The sequence below is a fragment of the Patagioenas fasciata genome, chromosome 3 (genome assembly GCF_037038585.1).
Source record: "Patagioenas fasciata isolate bPatFas1 chromosome 3, bPatFas1.hap1, whole genome shotgun sequence".
NCBI classification, from domain to species: domain Eukaryota; kingdom Metazoa; phylum Chordata; class Aves; order Columbiformes; family Columbidae; genus Patagioenas; species Patagioenas fasciata.
In genome coordinates, this window is record NC_092522.1 from 103,558,428 (window position 1) to 103,581,143 (window position 22,716).

The 22,716-nt window shown below is 36.5% G+C and overlaps 1 protein-coding gene across 4 annotated transcripts in view; it reads right to left on the reverse strand.

Moving 5' to 3' along the window:
* MYOM2 (myomesin 2) overlaps positions 1-22,716 on the reverse strand; it is an 83,413-nt gene that overhangs the window by 29,444 nt on the left and 31,253 nt on the right. For 3 of the 4 annotated variants that reach the window (XM_065833353.2, XM_065833355.2, XM_065833354.2), the window contains 13 exons: positions 22,368-22,567; positions 21,189-21,242; positions 18,461-18,588; positions 15,271-15,454; positions 11,934-12,108; positions 10,428-10,549; positions 9,597-9,617; positions 8,085-8,272; positions 5,437-5,563; positions 1,011-1,189; positions 727-841; positions 263-419; positions 53-159 (listed from right to left, as the gene is read on the reverse strand). In XM_065833353.2, coding sequence (XP_065689425.2) covers positions 53-159; positions 263-419; positions 727-841; positions 1,011-1,189; positions 5,437-5,563; positions 8,085-8,272; positions 9,597-9,617; positions 10,428-10,549; positions 11,934-12,108; positions 15,271-15,454; positions 18,461-18,588; positions 21,189-21,242; positions 22,368-22,567 — 1,757 coding nt within the window. The remainder of the gene's footprint in view (positions 1-52; positions 160-262; positions 420-726; positions 842-1,010; positions 1,190-5,436; positions 5,564-8,084; positions 8,273-9,596; positions 9,618-10,427; positions 10,550-11,933; positions 12,109-15,270; positions 15,455-18,460; positions 18,589-21,188; positions 21,243-22,367; positions 22,568-22,716) is intronic. The other variant, XM_065833356.2, reaches the window with a different exon arrangement.

The following is a 22,716-nucleotide window of genomic DNA, read 5'->3' on the forward strand; positions in this document are numbered from 1 at the left end:
GTGCAGCTGGGGTGATGAAATTAAGAAAGACTTGAGATGGTAAGGAACTTACCTTCCTCATCCATAACAAAGCTGGATGAAGCCCCATCTGTGTCAGTAACTGAGATGGAATAAGTTCCCAAGTCTGATTTATCAGGATTTTTGAAGTACAGCTTAGAACTAAGATCATCAATAAAGAAGAATATAATTAGCAGGGTTTCTCATGATATTGAGGTTTTTAACAAGACAAACTTCTAATATATGGTAGACTGGTATGACTTACTGATTTCCTTCTGTTTCAATCTTAAACTTATCAAAATCATCAATCTCTTCATATGATTTACCCCACAGAAAATCAGATGCATCTGTGGCTTCTTTGCACTCAAAAGCCAAGTAAATATTACCCTCCTCGTCCACACCTGAAAAGATTTCTTTTGTTCCTGAAAAATAGGAATAAACTCAAATGTCAAGGATGTATTTTTCTTTTGAGCTGCAATTCAGAAATTACTAAAGCCTGTGCAAATTTTGCCCATCTTCACTAACAGATATTTATCTTGCAGATCTCAAAGCATATTTTTGTCATGTACTGACTTAGCATCACATACTAGCAAGATTCTTATTCCACACACACAAAAAAGGAATACTAAAAATTATAAATGCTTATTGAGAAACAAATCTATAAAATTCAGCTGAATGTGAGAAGTATTTCAGAAGTTTAGAAGCAGAGGAGATAAAATAGTTCATTACCTGGACGTGCCTCGACAAGCACTGGTTCAGATATCTCAGATGACTTGCCTACCCCAGCATCATTCACTGCACGAACTTTGAAAACATAGGTATGACCCTCATGTAAATCAGTGACCTTGAACAAGATAAAGAGCAAAGCCAGTTTAAAAAACAATCTAAACTCTGTTGTTTACTTATATGAAGATGTTAGCAGAAGCCTAAGTTCAAGTACAAATCGTTGTTGTCCTCAACCAGATGCTTTTAGAACTCAGTTTTGAATTAATACTAACCAATGAGAGTGTTACCTTAAAATAGCGCTTTGAAGTAGGTTTTTCATTAGCAGTGATCCAGTCTTCTGTGTCTACTTCCTTATAGTCCACTAAATACCCAGTAATAGGGCTTTTGCCTTCATACACAGGAGCTTTCCACAGAAGAACCAGTGATGTGTTTCTGACTTCACAAATTGTGAGACCATAGGCAGGACCTAAAATATTTCAGATGTTGAATGTTCATTTCAACATAATAAAGTTTTGCAAACTACCCTGTAGAGGCCATAATGCACCACTTAACTTTCCTTTTGACTGTGTTTGCTTTCAAAAATCTCATCCTTTACAATAAACCTGGTATATGTGGTATTCAGGTCGTTTTCCCCTCACGGTTATGTACAGCAATACCTGCTTCATGCAGTGCACGACATTAGTATTCTGAAGCATACAGTCTCAGCTAGGTCTCAGTAACTCCATTTTAAGGGAAAGTTATTCATGTGGAAAAACCCATGCAGTTCAAAATTTTCCAACAAGTAACAGAGGGTTTTTGTCTAATATTTAATTCACCAGCCCCACATCAGAGTAGCTTCACAGAGCCTGACTCAGGTTTATAATTTAGCACCATGGCTTTTATTTTTTCTTTGGTATACAGGAACCAAGATCCTTCAGAGTAATCCAAAACCCACTGACACAGGTGGAGTTTGGATCAGTTTTCTTGTTTCCTGACAGAGAATTTTCCATTGTGAGGTGGATAACGATAACCAAGAAGAACTTCTCAAGAAAATATCTGTTAGGAGAGCTATTTGCACCAAAACTATCCTGATGCTCTATGAATAAGTGAGAGTTCATACCTTTGCAGCTATCAGGTTATGGTCTCCCTACTATACTTTCCTTCTTCACTTAACTGTTCTAGTGATATTCAGTTTAACTTGTAAAACTAATTTTCTGCTATACTCTTAATATTTATTTTTACCAGTAGACTATAAAAGCATAATATCAGTTTCCTTCCATGGTGAATACACTCATGACAGAATACTGATATTCAACCAAATAATATAGCTGGAAGCCTGTTTCTTGTGATTTAAATTTAAAGTAAGGAAACCTGAAAGTACCCGAGATATAGGGATTTTCACAGTGTTGTCAGTTTGGCCTAATTCAAGACATTAATTCATCCTATAATACACCTCACCATTTAAAATTTTTTAAAAAGTGAAAAGCCTTACAAATAAGTTTGATTGATTGTCATGCAAGCCTACATGATATTAACCAGTAATTAATGAACATTAAATTTGTAAAGGACAATATTCAGCAAATATGAAAAAAATGTATAATATTGTTTCTCCAGAGTGGATAAATACATTTCAGAAAAAAAAAAAAAAAAAAAAGGCATGAGTACCTGTTGCAGACCTTATGAGGATAAATACTAGATTTCTCATGGAAAGACTGCAATTCTCAAGGAGCCTAAAGCCTTGTCAGAGGGCTCTTTAAAAATCCCAACCTAATTGTCTATATATCCACAGATAACTAAAATTCCACTGGCAGCCGCATCTGCTAGAAATCTAGACAGTAGAAGAAAATGTGTAATGAAGTATGTTCAATTCTGAGGATTCTGAGACCACTTTTTTTTTTTTTTTTTTTTAACTAATGTAAAATAATTCATTAGCTATCATTGCTAACTCACAGAGGCTCAGAGAGATACCTAGGACTAGAGTTCTGCAAAATGATGAAATAATTATAGGCTCTGGGCAAGGAATCCATCACTCATGTTGGCAATTCTGCAAGGGGGTCTGGCCTTTCTAAGGAAACCTCCCTTCCATATCAAATGTGGAAGAATATTTCATTTACACTGGGACTATATTGCAGTTACATTGCATTAGTCTTTAGTAAGTCAGGGAAGAGTCAGCCTCTTTCTTCTAGTCTTAAATCTCAATTATTTATTTTCATTATTGACAAGTCATTGTTTAAAAACTTATTCTAAAAAAGAGGTTGGTTGGTTATGGTGAGTTTTTTAAGCAGGAAAAATGCAATACTCTCCATTCGAATAGTTTCATAATGAGAACAATGTAATCAGCCAAGGAGTAGGAAGGTCAGATTGTTAATTATGAAAATGGAAATTTCACTCTCTTCATTTCCTGAGAGTGATTTATTTTATTTCTTAGTATATCATTTAAAATGAAGGATAATCTTCACTTGTTTATTATACTAGACAATTTCATTGATGTTTTCAAGACACTGTAGAGAATATAAATTACAGATTCTTTCTTTAAGGAAAATAATTGTTCCACTGATGATGCATTTATACTAAATATTACAAAATTATAGGAAAATGTAATTAACACAGGGGGAGTTAAGGTCAGGAGATTAAACATTTGTTATTGACAGCTTTGCCATGTCATTAAATCCATATGGTAAGATTTATGAACACAGGAGAATTTAACTAGAAAACGTGAACAACTCTTTGGCAAGCAGTTTTGCAGAAAGGAATTTTGCATTAAAAGAAGTTGGAACTTAGCATAACAGTGTAATGTTTTCTTTTAAAATACAAGTAGAAGGGGATTTGTAAGCAGGCAAATTATTGTAGGAGGTGTGGTGTTAACTTTGTTCAGGGTTGAAAAATATTTATTTGAAATAACATCTGCAATTTGTGCACTGCCATTCAAGAAAGACATGAACCAACTAGAGGTTCAAGTTCAACTGGAACTTCAAGTACAAAGAATAACCAAAAAAAATGTTTATTTAGAGATAGGAAATACAAGATCTATGGTGAAGGTTGCATGAAATAGATTGGGTCAACTTAAGGGGAAAGCTAGGGGTCTGATAAGGCCTTTAAACACACACAAAAGCTGTTGCATAGAAGAAAATAATAATTTCCTCCGTGTACTTGGTGGACAGGAGAAGCAGCAAACAGGCTTAGATTGCAGGAAGAGAGATTCAGGAATATTAGAAAAGCTTTTAAATGGTAAGTATAGTAAGATTAGGAATAGACCCTGTCCAAAGACCCTGGACCTTTTCACGAGTAGAAATCTTTAAGGGTAGATTAGACAAGCATCTGATAATGAGATAGATATAGCGGATCCTGAATGTGGGCAAGCAGCTGAATTACATTATATTTGAGAGTCTTTCCTAGCAAAAGATTCCATTATCTTAGTGGATTGTTCCTTCTTCCAGGCAAGAATTACTTTTTACATATAGCAATACTTTTACAAAACCAGACTTAGGAGTTGGATTTTTTTATTCTGTGCTGAGAAAATAACTGCATGAACATTTAGGCAAGAAACAGATGTGTGTAGGTGTTAGACAGCTCCTGTGACATAAACAAGTATTAGAATGGATCCTTAATTGCATACCAAAGCTCAGTGTCAGTGTCATAAATAGAATTCTACTTAACAACACAGCAGTATTTTACAGCATTTTGGGGAAAAGAAGGTGGTAGGTGCCTGTGTTTTCATTATGGACTGTACTGTGACATGTTTTGTTCAGGTAGATCAGTACCAGACATCAGAAACAGCTTCAGCAAAAGTGTTGCTCAGTATGAGCGAGGGTGTTATAAAATAAGCAGAATGGGCATTCAAAAACCCTTTCGTAGTTTATTTAGAGAACTAGAGCATTACTGAGGATAACCAATTCCCTAGCTGTCTAACATTTAGGCACAGATTTACATGCTCACATGAGGTAGATTGAAGCTTGTCTTTCTTTTGCTGGGGGACCTGAATTCACAATACTTCTTAATTAACACTTTTTACAGAGTTGGCATTGCAATTAACAGTCTTCAGCTACCTCTACACTAGTGAACTACAGACAGCCTAAACACAGGTTTCAGTACTAGCATACAGTCATTGCTATGTGTGTTTCTTAGCACAATTGTTCTAACACCTGGCTAATAATAATCTCTCAGGTAACACCTAAGCACAGTTAGAGAAAACACATAATTAAAGGCACACTAGTTGAGACTGGGAGAATTTAGCTGTAAAGTGTAGTCTATACCGTGCTGCTTGTCTCTGTGTCAAGACACAGGCCCTTGCTCTGTCTCATGACCGAAAAACATGGGTTTGGAGTCTGAAACACCAGAAATATTCTTCATAGACTGCAATTATGGTGCAGAGATGCCTATATATTGTACAGATGGTGAGTGCGAAGTGGACTTGTAGGGCTGGGGATGAAGAGCTGCTAGAGATAAAAACATACACTAAAGACTGAAGACTGCTCTGAGCTGATGTGGGCAGTGAAACAAGGAGACACTAAGCAAGCTAAGTAAAGGTCACCCACTTCCCAGGACATTCCATATCACGAGTGGGGATATGGAGGTAGCTTTTAACAGGAGATGTCAAAAGCAATGGCAATCTCAACACGTAATATGGCAGAAATTACTCAACAGACACACAGCAGGGTTTGGCTGGGTTTTAATGCTGACTGAATTTTAAGGAGTTTATATTGAACTGAATTCATGTGAAAGTAATATACTTACCAGGTTCTGGCATAGTCCAGGCTTTACACTTAAAATGTTCACTGGGATCTGAAGGTTGACCTATTCCAACCATATTTGCAGCAGCAACTTTGAATTCATAGAAGGCATCTTCTATCAAATCCTCTACCTTTTTTGAGGAAACAATTCAATATATCAAAAGCTACGATTTCTATTCTTTAAATAAATAAAATACTTAAAAATAAGCATTGGTTAATTGTCAGGTCTTACTGCTGTGCTGGAGTACTGGAAAGATCTAATTTGAAGATTTTACTCTTAAACCAAACATTCCGCAGAAATCTACATTGTACTTCCATGTTTCAGCTGCATCTGCCTTGGAATAACAGCTCCAAATATATCATCGTGAGAGGCTGTAAAAGGTCCAGGGAGTCCACCAGTACATACTTATGGTTGAGTGTTCTAACATGAAATACTTTCTTGAATTGCTTATGAATGTCTATTCATAAGCCATTCACTTAAGCGAGAGTCTGAATGGCATTTTAGTCTAAAGACGTCATAATGGACTGATCAGGGAAGAAAGGAAAACAACAGGAAACTAAAGGAAAAGCAAATCCAATTAGTTCCACAGTTTGCTGATATAACTCTGACAAATATTTTCTCAGCAATTTCTTCTGGCTTGTATGAGTGTTTCTCTTAATATTACTTACTCTTACAAAGCGAGGAAGCAAGCACTGGAAATTGAATGGTCAGAATCCATGCTATACCTCTGCAAACATCCCTGGTAAATGAACCCTGACTTATTTAATGAGTCCATCACCACATCACCATCTCAGATTTTGAGGTCAAGGTAGACAAGCCACAAGGCAAGAGCTTTTTGACACCCTGAGTGCTTCATGGGAGAAACCATTTTCCACCCTTCCTCTTCCAGGACACCTAAATACAATAAACAAATCTTCTACACCTCAGCCTTTTGCATAATTTTCCTGAAGTTATACTGAATTCTATGTGTCAAGAGGAAGAGTCAGCTGAGGGTAATACTTCTAGTAGAGATACTGAACAGTTTTAGATTTTCACAAATAGCTATTACTATATTATCTGGGAAAATGTGACGCAAAAAAAAAAAAGGATTTTGGTATGATGGTAATAAACATATGATGGGATGCTGAAAAACCTATTATGGGATAGCATCAAGTACAAGACCAAAGCAAACAACATAAACTAGGAAAAGTGAGGTACTAATACAATTTGGGAAGAATTTCCTGAAAATAAAGAGCTGTATAGTGTGATTCACAAGACAAAATAACAATTCGACCTGTACAATTGGTTTTGAAATCCCAGGTTATTAAGGGAAAGGATATTTGTGGGGTTCCCCTAGAATTATTAATCAGGGAGGGTTAAACCTTTAGTGATTTCCCAGTGCTGCACCGTATATCTCAGGACCTTCTCTGCTTGCAGTATGTCATAAAATATTCTGTGCTACTAAAAGATGCTTGGTTTTTATTTCCCATCAGTATTTCAGATTCCAGTCATTCAAACTAATGTGTGAAGATGCACCTTCAGGCACAAGTAGAGCTACTGGTAGGACTGAGACTTAAATATCAAATTAATTAAACTCTGAATGGTTTTCCTTAATTTACATTAATAATTTGTTTACAAATGCATTAAAAATGAAAATATCTGGAAATCATTGCTTAGTATTGCCCTTTCATGTCTATCCTACCCGCCCTTTTTTATTTCTCAACATCCATGCTTCATCTGATATGCCAGCGATGTCAGTTACAAACTCACTCATAAGCATACATACACTTGAGTGTTGCTGGCTGCTTTCTGTGCATAATACATTTTTCCTAAGCTCATATGCAGCATCATTTTCTACCTTAGTGCCAAATATCTGCTAAAGAGTTACATTTACCCTGAGGTTTGTAAGAAAGTTGCTGACTTGTGGAAATAAAATTAAGCATTTGGGAATAGAATCTGATTGTTTAACTTAATTTAAAAAGTGTCAGGTTGATTAAATACTTGCTATATCCTATCTTCCTATGCTTTCTTCATGGAAGTTCACATCAAAATTTTCCTCTTTAAGAAACGTTGAATACATTGCAAGCACAACCAGAAGTAATTCATTTCAAAACTAAAATCATCACTCTGGTACTCTGGAAAGGAGGCAATGAGGCATAATGCTAGTTTTATTAATATAGTTCCCTTTCCAGCTGAAGGCGGATTTTGAGAGTAAGAACAGGGACAGTTAAATTTGTTCTCAGCCCACCTCTATTTCATTTACAAGCCTCCAGTTCTACAGACAGCATGGTCATCTGTCCTGCGAAATGCTTCCATCCTTTCTCTGCATGTTATTACAGTGATGACACTTATAGTGCTCATTAATGAATATAGTTTATGAAGCATTTTATGACTCCTCTTGTTCTTTATGAAAAATGTGCTTCACAACTCTTTCCTCAAAAGTTTCCTCATCTGAATGGCCTTATTGATCTTAAAGTTTCATAGCAGAGAATGGCACTGATTCTCTACCACAGGTTTTAGGCTTGTTGCACTGCAAAATACACAATGGAAGCACCTGTTTTTCTCATAGTAAGTATTTAAAGAATTTTTCTGCAAGAAAGTAGAACTCTGCTGAAAGCAAAAAAATATAGTACAAATCATTTACAGAAAGACAAGGATTAAAAAGTACCCACCGTATAAATTGTCTGGGTAATAAGGGAAGAATTGACTTCATGCCAGTTTTGATGGTTAGCTTCCCGTTTATCCATATAATAACCAAGGATTGGTGAACCTCCACTGTACCTCGGTGCTTTCCAGCCAAGGGTCATTGAGTGACCATCACAGTTCAGAAGTGTGATACCATGAGGATATGATGGACAAGCTATAAGAAAACAAGCATCCTGAGAGTTAGGACAGAGTCTAAAGCACTGCAGTGTTGAAGTTGTTTGGTGTTTTTTGCATTGCTTTTGTTTTCTACTATCAGTTGCATATCAGTAATAAAGTAGGTGTAAAGCTGCCAGTCAACATTAATTTTATCTCTAAACATAAATGTGGATGCTTTTGAAGCATCTGCCAAATGTGCTGCTCTCTCAGCAGATAGCAAGAAGGAATAGATGATCTTTGGTATGGAAATGGCAATGCCAGCAAAAATGATTCCAGACTGAATATTATGCTTGAAGATTGAAATGGACCAGAAGATCTTTTTCTGCTAAGAACTAGGAATCAACTGCTCAAGTAATTTTGGAATACAGTAAGAATCACACAATCAGAAAAAAAAAAAAAAAGAAGGCTATGAACTTGAATGAAATGAAGTCATGTGACTATCTGATCTATGGCCTTTCTGTTTTTTCCATCCTATCCCCATATTATATGTCTACTTCAGACTGAGAGTGCTTTCTTTCCTATAAGGAATAGAAAATATTTAGACTTTCACTAGCTTAGCCAATGCTGAAGCAGAAGACATTTCCTCCATGACTTTCCCTGCATGACTTTACACCTATCTGTAGCAAAAGCAGAAATGATACAAAGGCATCTTCCTAGAGATGAAGAAAACTGTTTCCCTTTCTAGCAATTACTGTTTCATATTTGCCATCCATGCATGAAAGTTTGCTTGAAGATATCGCTTTCTTGACCCTGTTTTACTGCAGTCAGTACAGGCTAAGCACCTGCCTCTAAAGCTCATCTGATATTTTCAGTTGAATTACCTGTATAATCTGAAAGAATGTGACTTACCTTATTCAGAAGATAATATGTTATCAGAGGCCCTTAATACAGTCCCTGATCTTCCAGCTGTACTAGTGATCAGAGTGAAAACAGTTATCAGCAGAACTGACTTTTTGTTCTTTTTTTCGAAAGCTATTTTACACTCTGAGGCCACAAAACACGTCCTTTGCAATTATTACCAGTATTGGTAAATAAGAATGACCAAACTCCTAAAAATGCACTTAAAATAATATCACAGAAAGATTCTGGCCATACTAAGGTAAGCCACCTGTACATAGTCCTGTTAAATTCCTGTTGAGACTACTGAAATGGGTAAAAGCCATCCACATCCTCTAAGTGTGTGTAAGGTCCATGTGTTCTGTGTTTGGTGACATAATCCATGCAATCCTCATCTTCAGAACACACAGTGACAAAAAAAAAAAGGTGCAAGTGCATTTACAACATAGGGGTGATAGATGTACAAGTGTCCATGCACCACCTACCCATATGAGACACACTTTGTCCTAAAAAAATCAAATAGAGTAAGTTTGTCAGTACCATCTCATACAAATTTATCTTCTAATAGTCACTCTGAATTATAAATCTTTTAGAGGACTTTTTTTTTCCGACAAGTGTGCCTATTAATCTTCTTCTCCAAAAGACAGGGGCTATCCAGGTGGGGAAAAGGTGTTCTATTTTAAATTTTTCAGTATGAAACTGCAGAAAGGAAAATGGGCCCATAGTAGCCCAGATCTACTTTTTTGTTCTAAATAACTATCTAAACAAGTATCCAGCCTTTCACTCAGCATGTATCCTTCCCACTGAATGTTGCATAATAGATTGTTCTTACACTGAAATTTTGTTTGCAGGGTACCAGAAAAGGTAGATTGTGCTCTAAACTGTGGTAGCCAAAGGGAATTTTCTGCTTGGTTCAGCCACACAGTAATAAAGTTTCCTGAAACCCTTCTAAACAGAGCAGATTCCATGCTAATCTGGTTTGCACCACTCCAAATCACCTAGAAGCTACTTGTCTAACTTAATCAAGATTTACAATTTCTTTGTTACAGCTGAGGAACAGAAGGCAACCTGGTCATTATAGTAAATCTAACCCAGTGTTTCTAACAGGCATTATGAATAATGGTTTTTGGTTTTTTTGGACAATGTCTTTTATCTTCAACAGCCACATGCTATAAATGTCACTAAAGGGACATGCTTGATAGCTGCAAAATGTACTAAATTATAAATTATAATAAATGAGACCAAAGGAGTTCATTGCTGAAAATATGTAACTCATTACAGAAACAAGAAGCTGAGTTGCACAGAGTTGTACTTACTAAGGGCTGCCTGTACTGTTATAGCCTCTGATTCCTGTGAGTTTTCACTGAATCCTACAGGATTCACAGCTTTCACACGGAAGACATACTGCTCTCCAGTTTCCAAACCATGAACAACAAACCTGCATTTAAAAGAAATAGTATCATGTATTTTATAGGAACCACTCTGTGCTGTAACATGAAATCTTGGCAACAGTCAGAAAGCTCAGCTTCATGAGTGCTTAACAAAGGCAAATATTTCTGAGAGAGAAACTGTAATACAATGACATGATGTAGTACAACATAATTGGATGGGACACTGGAACAAAAGTCACAGGGCTTGTTAAACTGCTAGTGCTGAGCTACCAAGTCACATAAACTATCACACATTCCCTCTGAACAAACCATAATATATTCCCTCTGAACTTTGGCCTGTTAAATTCTAATCTATTCTGGAAAGGGACTATATTTTTCACTGCATTTTCATAGTCACTATCAAAAACAGCTTTCAGGTTTGATCTGAGTTTCTAGGTAATTAGTGTAGCAGATAGTCAAAACTGCCTTATTGTAGGATATGGTCACATATGACCAAGTGAATATTTTTTTCTATTTTTGTTCTATCTCAGTCCCTCTGACCAAGAATTAGTCTCTACTTTTTCTCTGATCGAATTCCTTGACTACTCAATCAAAAGATTCAGCAAAATACAAACTCCTTCCAAAATTAATTAATAACTGACAAATCACTAAACAACAAAATATACTCATTATATACTCATAAGAAAATATAAATTACACATCTAAACTTTACATTTGATGACTGATTCCCATTAAAGTAAGTATGATTGTCTCATAGGAAATTAATTGAAGAATCACATAATGAGGTGTGATATTCTCAAGACGGACTAAGAAATCATCAGCAATACAGACAGGACGGTGTCATGACAAGGGAACTAGAAAGACAGGCTACTGTCCTTTACCCATAGCTGTAGCAGATCAGGGGGCCCTGATGTTTCTAGGATGGGACACTTGGATTTCCAGCACAGCAGTGTCAGCAGCTGAAGCACTTTCCCCACCATGTTTATGGCAGACGTGGCCTGCCCTTTTGCTCAGGTCTCCATGAACCATGGGAAAGCTTCTGAATTCCCTCCCCTTCTTGTACTCTTCCTCATGTGCATCAGATCTGTTTACCTCATAACATGATCCAGACTTTTAAAAAGGCGTTTTTTTGTCCTCACTCCTGTCCAAGACATACATAATCATGTCTCTAGAACCTGCTCTTATAACTCAGCATCACGGAATAGACAAAAAATGCTTCTCTTTGGAGGAAAAAAAAAAAAAAAAGGTGGGGGGAGGCAGAAAGTCTGTGCTGCAATCTGAAAAACTTAGCTCTTTGAACCTCCAGACTGGGTTTCTTCACACTCATTCAACATTCACTTCCATGATAACACTGTTGCTCAGCATGTACCTTGGCTTAAAACTATCCTAGACTTTTCAAACCTCCCCAGGATACAGAAGTGCTTTCAATACCTGTTATATTTAATAGGTTTATGGTTGCTAGGTTCCCAGTGATTTGATCCCACCACAGAATAGTCAATGTAGTAGCCATATAAATTCTCTTCATGTTTCGGTTTATCCCATTGAACTACCACTGATGTTTTTGTATTCCGTGTGGCCACTACCCGACCAGGTGCAGATGGGACAACTAAGGAAAAGAGAGAAAACATATACTGTTATGAAATACATAAAAATAAAAGTAAGCTGAGGTAGTTGCAACACCATATACTTTTATCATATTTAATCACTACGTCATTGACTTCTACTGTATTGATGTTGCTATATGATATATATTTTAGAACATTTCTCTCACTGTAAGTCTGAATCCTTCTAGATATGTGTGTATATATATTTATTTTTCTATTTGTTTACTTAAAGTAAACTTACTTTAAGCTATGAGGCTCCCTTGTCTCATTTTATATAGGTTTCCTGAGGAGTGAGTTGTAGAAAATATTTTCACATATCAGTGTGGCATACAGATATGAAAATGGTCTCTCTCAAAAGTTCTCTCTCAAGTAAGAGGTTTATGTATAGCTTATGTTTCTGTAGCACTACTGCATCAGTAAGAAATGCACACAAACTGTAGAGGTGTGGTATCATAAGTACTGAGAAATACAGCCTTCCACTCAGCTAATGACAACCCCAGTTCAGAAAAGGTCAGCTTTTCAGGACAACTTGAAGCATAGGTTTGAATGTTGAGTGTTAACCAGATGGATTTCAGAGAAACACAAGAACATTTCCTGGAAGGGATCTCTGGGGATCATCTGGTCCAATCTATCACTGAGAGTGGGATTATCCCCAACACTAAACTGAATTGTCAGCCATGGATTTGTCCAATTCTTGAAAACTTCTGACAGTGGAGATTTCGCAGCTTCCCTGCACAACCTTTTCCAGCCTTGTACTCTTGCACCTTTTTCACTAAGAGAGTAAGTCCAACCTGAATTTACTAAACTACAATTTGTGGCTGTTGCCTCTTTTTTTTTTTTTTTTTTTTGTCATCTGGCATTGCTGAGAACAGTAAGCGCAGCTACTTCCACCTGTCCTCACATGTCAGAACTTCTAGGCCCCTGGTCATTTTGGTTGCCATTCAGTGGACCTCTCCAGTTCCTCTGCATCCATCTCTCTAGACTAAGAGTGCTAGATCTGGTACCAATACTCCAAGATCAAACTCAGCAGCAGCAACAGAAGTGGATAATTTTTCCTTGAATCTGTTGACTACAGTTCTCCCAATGTAGCATAGTACGCAGTTCAGTTTACATACAATGGAAGTTCACAGTTGATTTATATTGATCTAAACACCCTGAATGTGCATAAATAGGACCAGAAACATCAACATCTAAATGGAAAAAAATCTTAGTAAGGGCCAACACACAGTCTGTACACTATAAAATATCTGTCCAGGCTTTCATAATATAAGGAGTTAAGGCAGTGTCTGAGCTTTTCATGATAGGTTAAGAGAGGCATTCAGCACTTGCCTACTGAAGGCATTTTAGTTTCCTCAGACTAATATATCATTGCAGCATGAAACAAAAGAAAGACAGTATTTTTTTCATTTAGTCTTTCAATCTCAAAATAAAAAATAATACTTACACACTATTGTACTTTATGTGGTAAATTTGTAAGATCAAGTGACAGAAAGGTACCTACATTTAGGGGTTTATGTTTAAGTGTCTACAAGTACATGGTCTTAAGCTACCATTATAGTCCAAGAATTAGGACTTAATTCAGTTACCCCAAAAAATCATTTAGGGACATTTTAGAGGATTTGAGACTTCTTTTTGAAGTTGCCAGATAGGACTCAGGAGATACTAAGTACCTCTGAAATGGCAAAGTGAAAGCATTTGAAAAGGTATTAGATGTCTGTTTGGCCAGTTAAACTAAGCCTCTGATCAGTGGTTGGTAGAGTCCTGAAAATGATTCATCTCATCCCAATGTAGACACTCCATAGCTAGGTGCCATAGGGCAACTTATGGCAACATCAGCCACCTTATTCTCCAGGCTCCAGTTGCCACAGTGAGAGCAGAGGCATATAGACCATCTGTAGATGTCTACATGGAAATGCCTAAACTTAGATGTTAATCTCAAAATCAGTGCTCAATTCAGTTGTACAATATTAAGGATCATTTTGTATGGCCTAGGATACCACATCCATCCTCTAGTTTCTGCTCAAGAGAGAAAGCTACTTATAATTCCTGTGCAATGATTGCCATCCCCATTAAGTTGTCTCAGCTACCCTCAGGAAAGTCAAATGGCTCTATGTGCAGGCAACTAAGAGGAGCCATGTGTGTCTGATGTATTTTAGCTCAGGTGGTAAACCCTATCTCTTAAAATACACCTGCAGTTTCTCTTCAAAATAGCACCTTCTGCATTCTGCCTTCAGCTATAGCTATGATTTATTCAGAACATCTTGCGTTAACCCCTAAGGGATAGCCCATTTTCTGTACTAAGTGAAATAAATACAGTCTTTTTCTTCCTTACTTTAGGGAATGTTGAATGGTTTAAATAATTTATATGCATTAATGAGACATCAAATCAAGAATACATAAAAGCAAAAGATGTTTTTATTTCATCATGTATAGTTACAGATTAAGTTAAAGGTAACAGATTATATTTTTTAAAATTATGGTGAACATTAAAAATGTATCAACATTTGGCATACTAGTAAGATATGTGCTGCTATGGTGACAGCTGTCAATACATAGTGCTGTTATATATGACCTTTGCAAAACTGCAAAAGCAAACCAAATATTGGAGCAACAAGAAGAATTATCACTCCCTAAATTTTCACTTATGTTTTTTAATGTGCCCCAAGATAAATACTTCACTCCCATTTGGAATGTTATCACTGAATATGTAGACAAATTTTCTCCTCTACTCATCTGCAAGCCACAGGAATGCTGCACCAGCAGTAATTTGCAACTTAGAGTACTAAGAAAGAAAGAAAAGGCTACCTTAGGTAGTTTAAACTGTAGGGAATTAGGTAGTATATAATTACCTGAGCCAGACAATATAATTACCTAAGTTAGCGATTAACCTGTATTACCCTGTTTTTAACAAGTCACATTAGTAGAGCGCTCTGAAGAATGAGTAACTAAAATTCATTTACTTTTTTAAACAATTCTTGGTCTCAACAAGGAGTCTTGTGATCATTAGGAAAATTTTTGAATGTTTCTGAAATTTAGCATCTTGGTTCATAGTATTGAACACAAATCTATTTGATTAATATTATCATTATACTAATCTAATTAGAATGAGTGTTATCTATTTTCATTTTGCAAAGTATCAATTATATTTAATATTAATGTCTTACCAACAGTATCTTGTGGTTGAATAGGTTCTGTGATTTCAGATGGATCACTGATGCCATGTTTATTTGCTGACAAGACTCGGAAAACATATGATTTTCCTTCTGCAAGGTCAAACACTGCATAGCGAGGAGATTTTACTGCAACTTGTGCATTGACTCTTTGCCAGCTTCCACTCCCAACCATGGACTATAAAAAAAGAAAAAAGAGAAAAAAAAGCTGTGACTCACTTCTGTGAACTGTCAAAAAATGAACATATTGCTGCATTGCATCCTGTCATTAATTTATTTAATACCTATAAGAGAAGGATCACTCTCAAATGCCTCACTTCAACATATGCAAATTCTCATAGCTCAAGCATACCATTACTCTACAAAAAAGTCTGAATACATCACTGTCTCCCTGCCTGTCTAGGCTTCAATATATGCACACTTGTACATACAGCTAGTCTTCAGTTAGGGCCATGACCGTCAATTTGATTGGTCCCAAAAGAATTACTCTCATGTCCTGCAAAACTCGCTTGAACACTCAAAGGTTTGGTATAAAGCCAGCAAATCCTAATCCAAATTCTGCAGAAAGGTAAGGTGGGGGATGTTACTTCAGTCACTGCTTTATCTTTATGTAGTCTGTTGAGTAAGGTCATGTCCCTAAAGGCATTCATGAAATGAAATAATTACTTTTGAATATTCTCAATGCAGCAGCTGAGCTAATCATCATCACAACTGCACATGGAAGAGAGCCAGCACACCAGCACTCTGAGAGAAGTCTGCTGTCCATTAGGTTCCCCAGATAAACTGTTGACCCAAAACAAAAATTAGTCATGGAATCTTTCAGCAAATTTAGTAAAACCCAAGTGTCCAGTAAATAGCCTAAATAAAATTTCCTTTGAGCACGGAAAGGTGCATACAAATCAAATGTTCATAAAATTTGGAACAGAGTCTGGGAACAAAGCCCAATAAACTGTGAACCTCTTAGAGGAGGAAAAGTGTTTCATCGGTGCTTGGAAACTACCCTGTATATAATAAGGTCTACTGTAGATAAATAATAAACATGTAAACAGCTGGAGCCCATATATCAGTATCTTTTTCATAGATACTGAACCCACTGTTCTCAACAGAAAAAAAGAAATATAACATCCATTCTCTTCATAATAAAAAGTGAGAAAATATGAAATAAACATGATTTTGTCATGTATTTTATTTTCTGGAATGAAAAATGTTAATTTTTGCATTTCATCTTGACAGAGGAAAGAATCAACATGACATTTTAGTCTGTAGTTTGCTTTAGTTTATCTGTTAAATAATGATTTTAAGGGAACATTGCTTTACAGCATAGAAAACTCATTTCCATTTTGTGTTTCTTGAAGCCTTTAGAAATTAATTGTTATTCTTCAGGACTGAGTCTTCTTTATTTGAAATAAATTAATTAGAAATTGTGCTTTTCTAAATTAACAGATGACTATGAAAAGCAAAAAAAACAATCATTTATGAACTGACTGAGCTATTCATATATATAAGTTATTTATATTAAAAATATTTTAGATTCAGGTATTAATTAGTATGATGAACATTTTTTTCTAATAGCAGCCTTTTAATACTCATTCTCACTTTCCATCAATACGTTTGGCATTTAATTAAGACTTGTTGATCATCTTTGTCATTGGTCTACACTGTTTCTGGAGCTATAAAAAGCGATTTCTGTAAAACAAGCATATATATATATATATATATTTTTTTTTTCCCCAATTAATACATTTAGAATGAAATTCACCTAACCAGGTGTAGGTGTTCAGTCAGTGAAAATCTACATCTTAGCTTTTTATCTTGGCTATTTCTGCATATTCTAGAAACAACAAGGTATTTGCACACCAAAATCTGGTTCAAAATCCTTAAACGAGTATGCTTGAAATTTATAGATAATAGCAGATGTATGCAACTAGGAATAAGTATAAGGAAGACATGCTATTTCATCGCACAGAATTAAAACTAGATACTTATTTCTATGAGAATTTTCTTTACTTCTTTCAAACGTGAAATGCAGAGTGGGAGAAATCATGGACATACTTGCTGGAAAATTTAACTACTGACTGGACTTCACTTTACACCTATTTGTTCTACATCCAGCAGTTAATGAATGATGAAGAATGTGGAGATAGGCTACAAAGGTCTTTTGACGTGTAGATTTTGATGTGACTGAAAAGAAAGAGGCAAGATGGGGGCTGCAAAAAGAGGAGTGATGTGAGCTGAATGACTGGCTGGGTGAAAGAATGTGCTGAACAGATGTGAGAAGAGAAAAAAATGTGTGGTAAGGGCCTGAGAAAAGGCTGTTACAATATTCGAGATGCAAATTGAACACGTGGCAGTTTTAAGGGTAGTTTTAGTGCTTGTGGATCATTAAGAGGGGGCATATGCTAGAGGCATAATTCATAAAAACTAAGTATAATTTGGCATGTAAGAGTTTTAGAGGTCAGGTATGAGGCCCAACTTACTGGGGCAACTTTACAGCAAGAAGGAAAGATTGTGACCTCTGGCTGTAATCCAACATACTTAATTTAGAAACCTGGCTCAGGGACAGATGTATCTAAATCTTAGTAGCTCAGGTGGGGGAAGAACAAACCTCTGTGATCACTGAAGTCCCCTGTCAAGTCAAAGAGAAGAGCAAAGCAGCCATGAAGACTACCAGGGAGCAATGAACCTGAGACAGGCATCTGCCTCTCCGCTGACCTTGCAGGGAATAGATTGGAAATGTCAGGGTGTAGCAGAGGGTGCCATAAGCATGCAAAAAGGAAAGTAAGGATCAAATTATGAGTCACCATTTATTCCTTGCTGTACCACAGGACTACCAGAAACTTTTCTTTAATATAGTCAGACTATAAACTTCCAGTCTTGCCTGTAGGACTGCAAAATCTTAAGATGTTTCTTTTCCAGTCAACCACTACCTTAAATATGTAGTTTTCCCTCAGTTTAGACACCAATAAGCAAACAGCACAGGGGCATCCTTTTCCACAGACCTTGAATTCCAATGCTCATTAAATCATGTAATAAGTCATTCGATTGTCTGTGCTTCTCTAACATTCCATTACCAAATCCTGCAAGACCTCAGAAAGTGTTTTATTGTTTATTCTGTAGTTCTAAAAATGAGTTAAACACAGCAATGAAACACCTTATAGCCAAGTGGTACTGTACAGTACGGTACCTTCTCAATGAAATACGTCACTGGCTCCCTGCCACGGGGAACAGGTGGATCCCAGCTGAGTACAACATATGTTTTGCTGATTTCTGAAGCATGTACATTGGTGGGAGGGCCTGGAATCTGAATATCACCTGGAAGAGTGATAGACGTAGCAAGTGTTAAACAGCAGATTAACCCCTGGGTCAGCACTCATGCTACAGCTCATCTTTCTGATCTCCCGCCCTGCAATGCAGTGCTCAGCTATTAGGGGCTGCGATATCATCTGCTGAGTTCAGCTGATCACTTCAACTAATTTTTGAGAAATAAAGTATCAGTATTAAAAGCTAGTTATTTACGTTTTTCCGTAGAAGTTAAATATGCCCCCTGAAAATCTGTGCATTTGTCATTTTCTTTGATAGCATTTGAATTACTTCTAGCTGCTAGGCAGACTACCTTGGAAAAAACCTACTCACTACATGCAAAGGAGATATTTTTTGATAGAAGACAGAAGTCTGAAGAGTTATTATGAGAAAATAGACTGGAAGAAGATATCTGGAAGGGAAGTACAGTAAGGAGAAAACCAGCTTGAAACAAAGCAAAAAGCAGAAAAATAAGCAGAACCTATTAGCAATGTACCCTGTAAGGTGATGGTATCACCAGCCATATAGTCTAAAGAACTTCTAGAGACTGTGGAACAAAGACATAAAAATTATGTCACCAGCCTGCTGATGACTGCATCAGTTGGAGTGTCCTGACCAAACCCCTTTCCCTACAGTCCCATCTGCAGGGTTGGCAGGAACTTGAGGCCTGTGCAGGCTGGAGGAATTCATCGTGGCCCTTCGTGGTCACAGTCACCTACCACAGTGTAAGAAGAAGCCATTTTCACTATCTGAGGAATTACAATGGTGTAAAATAGCACTAGAGAGCAGTGGGTCCTATCTATGAGAGACCACTTGAGGAATAGCTATACAACCCTGAAGAAGGTACCTCTTGTTAATAGGTCAGAAAGAGTAACTCAGCAGATACTTTTTTTCTTTTTTCTTTTTTTTTTCTTTTCTGGCTTGCAACAGAGAAAGCAAAAATTTTTATTCTTTTAAGGTACATTTTGCCACTTCTCAGGCTAGCAAGGAGCATATTTCCCCTCAATGTTCAGGATTTGACAAAAAAAGAGAAAAATGTTTCAGTAATAATCTCCAAATCAGGGATGTGATATTTTAACAGTTTATAAACATCTGTAGAACCAACCAGGCTCAAAATGTAGACTGCAGCTATTTCATCATACCTATTTCCCAAAAAATCCCCAATTTTTTTAAAGCAAACTGATATATCCAAAGAAAAATTATTTTCTCTGAATGCTTTCTATGTTTGATTTCCTACAAATACATTTTTTCTTCAAGAAAGACCCATGAATCACCTGAGTTTAAGACAAAAATGCCTACAAAGCCAAGAAAATTACAATAACCCTTCACAGCATAATGCATAAAGTAAAAAGGTTTCCAATCTGTTCCACATAAGTAAATCTCAACATGTTTTCTTACATCCTTGAAAACCCCAAAGCTGACATAATTTGTAATGATATAACAGGATGGTACAGCCTGCTCTCCCAGAATGGAAGGTTATCCAGCACATTTGTGACCTATGAGATCATTTTTTCAGAAGTGGTCTCCAATCTTGCAGATGAAAGTAATGATCTATAAAAGCAATGGTATTTGGATATTCACACTCTTTTATTAAGTATGCACATTCAGGTAACAGAAATCCAAATATCATTATTCATGCTTGTGCCAGAGTGGCCATTTAATGCCTCTGATCATTCTCAGGCAATCCTGAGAGCAGGAGTATGTTCTGTGAAGCCAAACAAGTAAGATAAATGTATTCTGATCCTATAATGTGATTCTGATCCGAGAATACCCGTATCAATTCATTTAGGGTACCATTGTAAAAACAGAGAAACTTCATGTGTCCTGCCTGTGCACTGGTAAAACCATTTAATGTCTGATTCGTCTTCAAATTATACCTGTTCTCCAGTGGTTTCTCTTTTACTATATTATTATTGGCACTACAGGTTTATGACATTTGTGAAAGGAAGTGGACAGACTTTCTTTTTTTACTACTGAGCCTGTATAGTTAATATTTTTGACAGTTTAAGTGAAAAGGTCATTATGCAAGCGAAAAAACCCCAAGCCTACTACATATAGAAACAAAGACAGAAGAAATTCAGTTTTATCTCAAAAATTGGCAGTGATCTCTCCAGTTCTCCTGAGGAAAAACAAAATTTGGTGTATAAGCTTAGCCTTAAGAACAACCTCTCTATTCAGGTAGATATATTAATTAAAGAATCAAGATGGATTGCATAAATTTTTATGAAAATGGAAATAACTTGCTCAGATCATCAAATTCAGTCTAAAAAGGCTATATGTAGTTCTCAGAAGGATAGGAAGAAGAGACATGTGCAATGAAATGCAGTGTTTAGCTGTTTAACTCAGCTTAGTACTAGTCAAAGTAAAAAGGTGAGGAGATGCTGTTTGCACATAATTAAAGTAGAGCTGTTAAGAGTGTGGTGTTCTCTGTTCTTTTAGACCTCACCCTTCACTTGTATTCTCTCAGCCTTGCAAGCCAGAATATCTGTCTTTATTTATTTTACAGAGTTTGCTCAACAGGTGGATTTCTTTTCAAGCTATGCTTTTCTAATTATAATGCTAAATTTCTGGAATATAAACAGATGTACTGAAATCATAGAAATTCTACGTACCTTCAAGATCATCCTTACTGATCACAATCTTTCGTCCTTCATCCACATGAATAGCTGTTGATCAAAATATTCAATTAGTTTATTGAAACAGTTCAATAAATTTACAAATTTTGCAAATTATTGCTCATCACCTGCTCAAAAGCCCATATGCCTTTATTTCTATAACCCTGTTATTAAATCTTTCCCCAGATGGAGTCAATTCAAAGGCATACACTGGTTCATTCGCTTCGATAGGAAAACAGAGCATGGTAAGATAGTACTATTTAAAGATGTGCTAAAAACCAAGATTCATAGCCACAGTAGATAGATTCAATTATGTGGCAGATTAGTAAACAATTGTATAATTAATTGGACTTTTGTTATAGGAATTAAGCATAAAGCATAATGGAAACACAGCATATTCAAATCAGATTTTACAAGCAATATTGGGGCAGTGTTCTGCAGTCTTCATGATGAGGTTGATTCCTCTTTCAGTAAAAGGAGCACACAAAACAGAAGATGTGCAAGAACATAATATACGGAACCTGCACAGGGGTTTAGGACAAAGCTAAATCAATAAAATTCCTCCCCAGAGCAAGCCAGCTTACTCTGTTCCTGCAGATGTTCTCATAAGGCTCCTTTGCAATCTGCAGTGGCCTTGAACACAAGACCAGCTTTCAGAAAGAGCTTGTTCATTAGATTGAATTTTTCAATATGCCAGAAAAGTCACAATATCAGAGACCCCAAAACATGTATCATGGGGGGCTTTGTGCCAGTACTGGTGGTTCATTTAGAAAAAAAAAAAAAAGTGAATAAAACAACAGTCTGTGGGCCAGTAAATTCAGATGACAATTTTTCTTTTTTTCTTCAAATAAAACAGACATATTCAATAGCTTTTTCAAAAGTTACTACCAGCAAACTTAGAAGTTTAAGAGATTTGAGGGCCCACCTCCCAATGCAAATGATACAAACTTCCAGGGCATATCAGCTCTCTTGAAAACGTTGCTCCTTGAGATGGAGTCCCCAGGTCCTGCCAAATTGCCTGTATGGACCTTGCCATTCCAACTACATCCCCTGCCCTGATATTAGTGAGATATTTAATCAAATGAAGAAATAAACTCTGCTCCTTCAGTTAACTAGCAAACAGAATCTTAAAAATATATATATATTCAACATCTGTTTCAGACTTGCATAACATACTTTGTGTTCTCTCCAGGTCAACAGGGTCAAGAGCTGCAACTGGTTCAGAGGCTCGCGAAGGCCTGCTGATGCCAGCACTGTTTACTGCTCTCACACGGAATATGTAAGACCGTCCCTCATAAAGACCAGTCACAGGATACTTGCAGATTTTTACAGGAGCATCATTGCACTGGACCCAGTTTTCCAAACCTACTTCACACCTTGAAGTAAATGAAGACAGCATTTGTCAGTATCATCACACAACAAATATATATCATCCTACACACACTGAGTCAGAATCACAGAAGTCATCCTCACTAAGTTGAGGAACTAAACCCTGCACCACCTCATTAATGAAAGTCATGCACTT